The sequence below is a fragment of the Cavia porcellus genome, unplaced genomic scaffold (genome assembly GCF_034190915.1).
Source record: "Cavia porcellus strain 051 isolate PalLab524CR breed Dunkin Hartley unplaced genomic scaffold, mCavPor4.1 scaffold_21, whole genome shotgun sequence".
NCBI lineage: Eukaryota > Metazoa > Chordata > Mammalia > Rodentia > Caviidae > Cavia > Cavia porcellus.
The window spans coordinates 27481026-27492603 of NW_026947504.1; the positions used below are offsets into that span (position 1 = coordinate 27481026).

General features: G+C 34.6%; 1 protein-coding gene across 1 annotated transcript in view; it reads left to right on the forward strand.

Annotated features, from left to right (window-relative positions):
• LOC106025090 (vomeronasal type-2 receptor 116-like) overlaps positions 1–10563 on the forward strand; it is a 32247-nt gene extending 21684 nt beyond the window's left edge. The window contains exon 2 of the mRNA XM_063232816.1: positions 9928–10563. Within this exon, the coding sequence (XP_063088886.1) occupies positions 9928–10563 (636 nt within the window). The remainder of the gene's footprint in view (positions 1–9927) is intronic.
• The last annotated feature ends 1015 nt before the right edge of the window (positions 10564–11578 follow it).

Consider the following 11578-nt stretch of genomic DNA (forward strand, 5'->3'; position numbering starts at 1 on the left):
AATGAAAAAGGTGAAATCACTATAGACTCTGTAGAAATACAGAAGATCATCAATACCTATTTCTACTGTCATAGATTTGATAACACAGAAGAAATAGACAGATTCCTAGAAATATCTGAAATACCAAAGCTAGGTCAAGAATATGTAAAACTGCTGAATAACCCAAATTCTATAAATGAAATTGACAATGTAATTAAGTCCTTACCTACAAAGAAGACCCCAGCCCAGATGGATTCACTGCAGAATTCTACAAAAATACAAAGAAGACTTAATGCCAATATTCCTCAAATTCTTCAGTGAAAATGAAAGGGAAGCAATCCTTCCTGACTCATTCCTGTAAGCAATTATTACTGTAGTACCAAAAACCTGAGAAAGACCTAAATGAAAAAGAGAACTACAGACCAATCACCCTAATGAATACAGTGCAAAAATCTTCAATAAAATATTGGCAAATAGGATGCAGCAAATCGTGAAGAGGATTATACACTAAGACCAAGTGGGATTCATCCCAGGCATGCAGAGATGGTTCAACATATGTAAATCAATAAATGTAATCCACCATGTGAATAAATACAAAAGTAAGAATCACATGACCATTTCTATAGATGCAGAAAAAGCTTTTGATGAGGTCCAACATTCATTCATGATAAGAACCTTATAGGAAATTAGAATAGATGGTCTTTAACTCAATATGACACAGACCATCTATGACAAACCAACATCCAGTATCATACTAAATGGCCAAACCTGAAGGCCTTTTTTAAAATCAGGCAGAAGACAAGCATGTCCCTTATCACTGCTCCTATTTAATATAATACTGGAAATACTGGCCAGAGCAATTAGACAAGAGAGAGAAATAAAAGGGATAAATCTAGAAAGAAAGGAAGTTAAATTATGATTATTTGCAGATGGCATGATACTCTACATAGAAGGGTCCCCAAAACTCCATTGAAAGTCTCCTAGATATAATAAATAAATCCAGCAATGTAGCTGAATACAAAGTCAATACTCAAAAATAAACAGCATTCCTATACACTAACAACAAAACCACTGGGAGAGATAAGAGAAGCCACACCCTTCACACTAGCATCCAAAATAATGAAATATTTATAATTATTCTCAAGAAAGTAGTGATACATCTATATATGGAATATTATAATACACTGGAAAAATTTAAGAGGATCTCAGAAAATGGAAAGACATCCTTTGCTCATGGATAGGAAGGATAAATATTGTGGAAATGGCCATGATCCCAAAACTGTATACAGATTCAATTCAATCCCAATAAAAATACCATCAACATACCTCTTAGATCTAGAGAAATCACTCCTCAAATTCATCTGGAATCAGCAGAGACCTAGAATAGCAAAGGAAATTCTAAGCAGCAAAGGCAAGACAGGTGGCATCACAATCCCTGACTTGAAGTTATACTACAAAGCAATTGTAGTAAAATCAACATGGTAGTGGAATAAAACAGAGCTGAAGATCAATGGACTAGATTAGAAGATACAAACACAACTACAAACACACTCAACCACCTTATCTTAGATAATGAGGCCAAACATGCTCACTGGAAGAATGACAGTCTCTTTAATAAATGGTGTTGGAAAAACTAACCCTCCATATAATGAAAACTAAAACTAGACCCATGCCTATCACCATGTACTAAACTAAAATCTAAATGGATCAAAGATCTGAATATTAAAACAGAAGCACTAAATCTATTGGGAAACAAATTGGGTGAAAACCTTGAAGACACAAGGTTAGGTAGAGAATTCATGAACGGAATCAAACCACATGGGAAATGCTTCCCAGAATCAATAACTGGGATCATCTCTTATTAAAAAGTTTCTGCACATCAAAAGAAATCCCCAGAATAGTGAAAAGAAAACCCACAAAGGGAAACAATCTTAGTGAATTGTCCCTCAGACAAAGGACTTCTGCCTAAAACTTATAAAAAATCAGACTCTAAAATTCAACCATTCAATCAAAAATGGGCACCTGAGATAAATACACAATTCTCAGATGAAGAAATACAAATGGCAAATAAATACAAGAAAAAATGTTCATCACCATTAGTCTTTAGAGAAATGCAAATTAAAACCACACTGAAATGCCATCTCACTCCTGAAAGAATGGCCAGGGTCAAGAAAACCACCAACAACAAATGCTGGAGAGGCTGTGGGGAAAAAGGAACTCTAATTCACTGTTGGTGGGAGTTGTAGACTAGTGCAACCATTGTGGAGGTCAGTTTGGAGATTTCTCAAAAAGCTGGGATTGGAAGTCTCATTTGTTCCAGATATTCCACTTCTAGGCATATTCCCAGAAGAACTGAAAACATCATACTACAGTGATATATGTGCGCTCATATTTATAGCAGCACAATTTGTAATATCCAGATCTTGGAAACAACTTAAGTGTCCATCAACTGAGGAATGGATAAAAAAGTTGTGGTATTTTTATACAATAGAATACTACTCAGCTATAAAGAATGATCAAATTGAGATATTTATAATAAATGGGTGCAGCTTAAGATCTTAGTCATAAGTGAAATAAATCAAACTCACATGTATAAATACCGAATAGTTTCCCTAGTGTAAGGAATGATAAGAAAACATAAAAGTATGTGGTAATCATACTTCCCCATGCTCCTGGAACTGCAAGCTGGGCTGAGAATAAAGAATAAGTCTCCTGTGATAACCTCCCACCCCCAATATGGTTCTTCCTCAGTTGGATGCATGTATCTTTGCTCTATTCAGATACTCTTTCATTGGGTCTCATGTCAAGCATATAATTAAATAATGAATTTCCAAAGGGTCAGAGAATTCTAGCAAATGTCTCATGCTTTTGTGAGAAAAAGAGATGTCATTAGAACAGTGATAGACTGAGTATTATAGAAGATTTGGATTCTATATCATACTTCTGGCAGCTGCCCATGCAAAAGATTAAAATGAAATATAGAAAGATCTTCCTGGGTCATAGCACAGTGTATTGACATCATTGTAAATATTAGACCTTAGGCCACATGTTGGATAACCCAATATGAGTGGAGACTCACTGTTAGCCTGGACAGCCCCCAAGGAGTTCCTTCTTACCTGTCTAGAGGATGCAGATGTTTGTTCTCTCAGGTGTTTGGCCAGCTCTTGGGGGCTACAGACTCTCTGCTTCTGATCATGGGGCCTCACTGGTAGGAGGATTTGGGGATTTCATCTGTTGAGAGGACAGTTTGCCTGAACCTTTCCTATATGAAGGAGCTAGCCAGTACTGAAATTGAAATTTCAGGGATGGAAGCTCCTCCATCCCGCTGATGTCATGTTTTCTGTGATTTCTTTTCCTTGTAATCATGTTTGTGTTAACTAACAGTTTTAAAAGTCTTTTATTGTTTTTACTTTGCAGATAGAGGATTTTGTTCGTTGTAACTCCAGGCACCTACATTAAGCAGCTGTCACTGTAGTCTCTTTAAGGCAGCAACCTATTTGGAAGCAGACACAGCAGAATAAGGGATTCTGTCCTTTTCTTTTTGCAAATGGGATCTCTATCTATCTCATACTACTTATAACATCCAGAGGTTTGCTTGTATTTTTATCCCTACACACTTTCCAGATGTATACAGAGTTTTGAAGACAGGGACCTACTGTGCTGACAATGCTACCAGCAAACTCCTGAGCTCAAAATTTTCCTCTGCTTAAACTTCTTGAGCAGCTTGTGTTAAGGCATTTTCATTACACCTTGAAAGTGTGTGATTCTTCCATCTTTTTTCTAAGAGGTGTGTTGTTACTGATTTGCTTAATATAGAAGGTTTGACTCCGGTTCCTTGTACTGAGTGTCTGTTAGCAGCAGGTCAGAATTTTTTTGTCTGTTTTCACCAGAGAACTCTGCTTGAAATCAGCTAAATCTTGTGAAAGATTAATTACTCAGGTCACTTACTGAAAAGATTAAGAAGGGTTTCATTTGATCAAGCCATAACCCTTTATAGAGAATCCAAGGAAATGTGCTTTATTTAGGAAAGTGCATGCTGAAAGTTGGATGGGCTAATGTGCACTAGTGCTAACCAGGAGGATAGAGGCAGGAAATCAGGGAGTCTGACTAAACCTGCCTGAGAGGATTCTAACTATAAACTCCCAGTGTGATCAGACATCACCTGAATATAGTGGGGAATGAAAAACTGATTAGATACCAAGCATTATCAGATTTCAACAGCAGGTCAAGCATGTAGGCCCTGCGTCTATTCCTAGAAGGAAAGAATAAGCCACCCACTTTTCAGTTGTGCTCTGCAGTCCCCACATATGCTCAGAGATTCATGTTGGTTTTGCAGTTGGTCCTGTTCTAGACCGACACAGTGAGCTCTCTCTGTGGCTAGAACACATTTGGAATTCTGAGTTTTTATGCCTAAGCTGATGTATCCATGGAGAACAAGAGTTTAGGGACTCAAAAGAAAAATTTGATTCCTGATAAAATCAGAAGGAAAAGAAAAGAATTTATGAAAAATAGAAATGCTTACACATGAGCGCTTTATATATTTTATATCAACTGTATATTGAATTATCTAATATTAATATTTTAAAGAATCATATTGCCCAGATATGCAGAAAGAGTGGTCACACAATTTATACTTAGGCTTGGTAATAATTTGACTTTTCTGTACAAAAATATAAATATATTCAAGGTAGCATCACTCTGTCTCTGTTTTGCATCAATGTATTTTCCTTACATAATGTAATATTGTATACATTCATGCTAATTCTTATGCATGCATAATTTATATACTTTCAACCTATCATACCTCAAGTCTCACAGTTTTTTTCAATATTCTAAAATTTCTAATTAATTCCTCTTGTCATTTAGGGTCATAATAGATATATGATATGTAGATGAATGTTCCCTGATTAAACATAAAGAATGTTGAAGAGTAAAATGGCTATGTTAAAAATTATCTATTTTTACATTATCATACATGTATTATCAAATCACATCCTGCAACAAAATAATAAGTATTTTCAAACAACCACTCAGGGAAGCAGCATTTTCTTCACCTTTCCATGGGACAACTGGACTAAGTTGAGGTAAAAGAAATAGCAGTGTTTTGATGTATAGGCTATCTTTTATTCACACCTGGATTAATTATATTGCAGATATTTTCCTGAGTATTTTACTTGGTGATTTATCCTTTATCGATATTTTTGTCTTAGAAAAGACCTTCTAATTTGTGAAATAATATTTTGCATATTAAAAAAGGAAAATATTCAATTAGGTATTTTAAAAATGAGTCACTAGGCTTTATTTGCTGCAAATAGTTTTACATAAGTCATGCTTAAATAGAAATGAATGCAAGACTGTAGGTTGGAAAAAATACCTGTCATTTGCCGTTTTCTTTTTCCTATTTCCGATCTCAGTGCATAACATTGAAAATACATTTTGTATGATCTGTTCCATTGACGTAGCTATATCTTAAGTTTATTTTTCTCAAAATTTCATGCTACTTTTATGTTCTGAAACAGTTTCACTACTTTTCAGATTTTCAACATTTTAGAGTACTTGTGTAACGTGTCATTGATATAAAACTTATCACTTCTTTAAATGTTTGAGCCGTAGCAAAATTGATAGAATTTTTTAATATTAACATTTAAGAAGTATCCTTTTTAGTGTTTTTATCTCTTTACTACATCTTTAGGGCTTTTAAAGAAGTCTTATTGTAAGTTCTGTTAAGGCTGTTGCCGTACTACATGCTTTTCTGAAAGGAGTTTCATTTACCAAGTTTATACTAGAATCCCTTTTTATTCTCTTTTTTTTTAAATTTTATTTAAGGAGAAAAAAAAGCAGAGAAAGGGTACAAGTTATACAGATTTACAGAAAAAAAATAAACAGTAGGAAATCACTAGTTAATGGATTACATATTGTCATCTTAGAAATAATTGTTCAAGTCATAAAATTAAAGCTTGTAAAGTGGACATTCCAACAATGATACTGCAAACAGTTCTGTTCAATAATCAAATAAAACTCTGTGATATCATTTTCTATCTTATACACTTAAATATACATGCAGTTATATAGTTTAGAGAACTTTCTTTTCCTCTCTTTTGTACAATGACTATTACATATTTTGGGTTTCATTGCTCCCACGATTCTTATTACTTTTTTGGAAGAGAGTAAAACCAAATGTGACATAACAGTACAGAATCGGTCAAATCAAAAGGGTGGACATAATAGATAATGTAAAAACATAATACAAGGTGATCAACAATGGTTACCATAATGCCTCCCGCTATCTCTAATAGAATTGCCTATATCATTAGTTATAATAAGATTGAACAAAACAGTAAAAAACAAAACCGACAAAACCAAAACATTGGAGACATTGTAGGTCTTCAAAAGTAGATAAAAGTCAACGAGAATGGGCGTTATAATGAATCTCATTATCTTCACAGCTGATGCCTAAACTTTCGAACCTGATACTATCCAGCAAAACAGAATAGGAGAACATCAGTCAAAAACAAGATGGTGAGATAATGGAAAGTCAAAGTGAGTTACTATAATATATCCTGCTATTTTTATTTATTTTTCCTTTAATTAAAAGGATAAAAATAAAAAAGTAAATAATGGAGTGGAGATTGAGATATAACAGGGCATAACAGTGAAACAGCGCAGATCAAAACAAAACCATTTAAGCAGAATAGTGTTTCACCACCAGATAATCCTGACCTAAAAATAGTTACCATATTGTCACTTTCCTTGAAATCCTTGAGTACAACTTCGTATACTGTAGCATTAAATATATGAAAACAATCTAAAACCATTTAAGAGAATGACAGCATTACAGAGTATTTAGAATTGACTAACAGAAAATGAACAATGGTTTCTGTATAATCTCCTTGTCTTTAAAAGGTTTTTGCTTATACTATCGCACATAATAAAATCCAATAAGATACAACCTATTTAGATCAATGGAGACAGAAGAACAAAAGCTTGATGAGACTTCAAAACAAGATGATACTAAATCAGTATTACCTTTTAAGATGTCATTTTCTCCAAAATAGCTGTTCCTATCATCCAATCTTCTCTGCCTCATTTCTGTTGAGCTCTTTTTCTGTCAGTAGCTGACAGTTTGTCTTCTTCATTTTGTTCTCTGCTCCATTCGTTGTGGGCTCCCCGCCACTATTTCTGGATTCTTTGTTTTTTTCTTTTTTTAGAATATCCTGCAATACTCTCTGTAGAGTTGAATTGGTGGTTGCAAATTCCCCCAGTTCCTCTTTATCCTGGAAGCATCTTGTTTTTCCATCAATTTCCAGGGACAGTTGTGCAGGATATCTCAATCTTGGCTGGAGATTATTATCTTTCAAAGCTTGAATTATTTCCCTCCATGCTCTTCGTGATTTGATGGTTTGTGCAGAGAAATCTGCTGTAATTCTGATGGGTGTTCCCTTGTAAGTGGTCTGTTTCTTGTCTCTGACAGCTTTTAATATTCTGTTCTTGTATTGGATTTCTGGAATTTTAATTATTATATGCCTGTGTGTTGCTCTGTTTGGGTGGTAGGTGGCTGGGGTCCTGTATGCTTCATACAACTGAGTATCTTTATCTTTTGCTAAATTAGGAAAATTCTCCTGGATTATTTCTGTGAGTAGCTTTTATAGTTCATTTGTTTGTGTCCCTACTTCTTCTTTTATGTTCTTAATTCTTAAGTTATAGACCCTCTTATCATCTTCTAGTCTTTGTATTATTGCTGTTTGTTTCTTTGTTATTTTTAAGAAGTTTTTCATTTCATGCTCCCATATTACAAATCTGCCCTCCAATTCAGATAATCTGTCCTTAGTTTCTTTCAAGCTGTTATGCCAGTTTTTGATAGACTTCTTAGTTTCCTGGTAATCTCTTTGAACCTGCTTTACGTATTCTATGCTTTCTCTATTTTACAATTAAACAATTCTCCCCTCTTTTTCTGTTCTTCCATTCCACCATCTGTTTTTTCTTGGGTGGTACTTAGCATTTCTCTAACTATTCTGTTTATCTCTAGCTTTAGGTCATTAATAACTTCATTCCTGAACTTGTCTATGAGGCTCTCGAGATAGCGCTTTATATCTATTCGTGCTGTGTCTGTCCAGAAGTAGCAGCAGAGAGGCCACAATGAATGGAGCAGAAAACAAAATGAAGAAGACAAACTGACAACTAATGACAGAAAAAGAGCTCAACAGAAATGAGGCAGAGAAGATTGGATGATAGGAACAGCTATTTTGGAGAAAATGACATCTTAATAGGTAATACTGATTTAGTATCTATCATCTTGTTTTGAAGTCTCATCAAGCTTTTGTTCTTCTGTCTCCATTGATCTAAATGGGTTGTATCTTATTGGATTTTATTATGTATGATAGTATAAGCAAAAACCTTTTATAGACAAGGAGATTATACAGAAACCATTGTTCATTTTCTGTTAGTTGATTCTAAATACCCTGTAATACTGTCATTCTCTTAAATGGTTTTACATTGTTTTGATATATTTGATGCTTCAGTATACAAAGTTATACTCAAAGATTTCAAGGAAAGAGATAATACGGTAACTACTTTTATGTCGAGATAATCTTGTGGTGAAACACTATTTTGCTTAAATGGTTATGTTTTGATCTGTGCTGATTTGCTGTTATGCCCTCTTTTATCTCAATCTCCATTTTAGTATTTACTTATTTTATCCTTTAATTAAGGGAAAAATAAATGAAAAAATAACAGGATATATTATAGTAACCCACTTTGACATTCCATTATCTTGATTTAAAGCCCTGTATTGCTCTCACTATCTTGTTTTGACTAATGTTCCTCTATTCTGTTTTGCTTGATAGTACCAGGTTTGAAAGTTTAGGCAACAGCTGTGAAGATAGTGGGATTCATTATAACGCCCATTCTGGTTGACTATTATCTACTATTGAAGGCCTATAATGTCTCCAATGTTTTGGTTTTGTTGGTTTTGTTTTTTACTGTTTTTTTTTCAATTTTATTATAACTAATGATATAGGCAATTCTATTAGAGATAGCGGGAGGCATTATGGTAACCATTGTTGATCACCTTATATTATGCTTTTACATTATCTATTATGTCCACCCTTTTGATTTGACTGACTGTTCTGTTATGTCACATTTGGTTCTATTCTCTTCCAAAAAAGTAATAAGAACTGTGGGAGCAACAAAACCCAAAATGTGTAATAGTCATTGTACAAAAGAGAGGAAAAGAAAGTGCTCTAAACGATATAACTGCATGTATGTTTAAGTGTATAAGATAGATAATGATATTACTGAGTTTTGTTGGATCATTGAACAGAACTATTTGCAGTCTCACTGTTGGAATGTCCACTTTATAAGCTTTAATTTTGTAACTTGAACAATTATTTCTAAGATGACAAAATGTAATCCATTAACTAGGGATTTCCTACTGTTTATTTTTTTCTGTAAATCTGTATAACTTGTACCCTTTCTCTGCTTTTTTTTTCTTTTTCTCCTTAAATAAAATTTTTTTTAAAAAGAAGACTTTTTCTCAAAATAATAAAATTTATAAGGGTTGTGAATATATTTCAGGGAAAAGTTTCTGAGTTCAATCCCACATACTGAAGAAGAAAGAGAAAGAAAACACAAAACAAGAAAAATATAAAAAAGCCACCATTTAGTTCAGGTCCACTGAGTTTCTGGGGATGGGACTGTGAAAAAGAAAAAGAAATAATAAACTTTGGCAAGTGACAATTTTAATTTTCTCTAGATATGGAGCAGTGTGTGAAGTGTCTAGATCATCAATATGCCAACACTCAGAGAAATCATTGCTTGCATAAATAGTGACTTTTTTGGCTTATGAAAATCTTTTGGGAAAAGCTCTGGCTGGCACCACCCTGTCTCACTGCCCTCACAGCTGCTATCCTTGGGCTCTTTGTGAAGCACTGAGACACTCCCATTGTCAAGGCCAACAACCAGGCTCTCAGCTACACCCTGCTCATCTCTCTCACCTTCTGTTTCCTCTGTTCGTTGCTCTTCATTGGCCATCCCAAAACAGCCACCTGCATCCTCCAGCAGACCACATTTGCAGTTGTCTTCACTGTGGCTGTTTCTTCTGTCTTGGCCAAAACCATTACTGTGATGCTGGCCTTTAAGATCACTGCTCCAGGCAGCAGGATGAGGCAGTTGCTGGTATCAGGGGCACCAAACTACATCATCCCCACCTGTTCCATGATCCAACTCACTCTCTGTGGCATCTGGATGGGGACAATTCCACCCTACATTGACACAGATGCACACTCTGAGCTTGGCCACATCATCATTGTGTGCAACAAGGGCTCCCTCACTGCCTTCTACCGTGTCTTGGGTTACCTGGACTCCCTGGCCCTGCTCAGCTTCACGATGGCTTTCCTGGCCAGGAACCTGCCTGACACATTCGATGAAGCCAAATTCCTGACATTTAGTATCCTGATGTTCTGCAGTGTGTGGATCACTTTTCTCCCTGTTTACCACAGCAGCAAGGGGGAGGTGATGTTGGGCATGGAGGTCTTCTCCATCTTGGCCTCCAGTACAGGGCTTCTGGGCTGCATTCTTTGTCCCTAAGTGCTACATTATTTTGTTAAGACCAGAGAGAAATTCTCTTACTGGGATCAGGGATAAAACACATTCTGTGAGAAAGGAGCATTTTTATCATTAAACATATTTCTTTCTAATATAACCAGTGGTCTTGAAGTCAAAGCTGATCCATGTGTGAAGTCAGATACTATATTATATGGCACTTAGAACCTTAATAAGTGACATAACTTCTTTTTCTATTAGCATAATGGTCACTAGAAACTGTGACCCTTATTTCTTTCAATTGATTTTTATTCTGGATATTTTGTTTATTTCAATCAAAGTTAATCCTGTTGTTTCTATGATTATACTATTCACTTTTATTCTATTCATTTTTAATTTCTCAGTATTTTTTCTCATTTTAAAATGATGTGAAATCTTCCTTTGTCACTGTTTCTGAATTTTTTATTATACTTTATTGCAGTTTCTTTTGAAGGTTTATGTTATCTTCTATGTGCTGATTATAGTACATTTTAGTAAGTGTATGCATATTTGTCTTCTCTCACTTCCTTTTGCAATGAGTTGCATTACTTTAAGTGACCCATCTCACATGGCTTTTAGGATACTACATTTGACTGTTAATGCAGGTATAAACATTGTTGATTTTTGATGCCAATGTATTGAACTTATAGAATAATTTGAATATAGAAAAAACTTGTAGATGTGTAGTAGGATGCTTTTCCATTCCACATTTGCATTTCCTTGTATCTTAATTATTCTTAACTGAGAGGTATATATGTGTACAATGTACATTTTGCATTATACTCTATATAGTTTATAAAATAAGCTTTCTTGTCATGTTTATATCCAAGTATTTTAAAGGGTTTTTAAATAATGCCCCAGTAAATGGTTTACCTGCCATATATTCTTATATATATATATTAATCTATATATATGAAGTTTTATTTCTGTTCATGATGGTATACACATGTGATCTCAGCACTATGGAATAGTGAGGCTATGGAATAGTGAGACTGTAAGTTCGAGCTCAACCTCGTATACT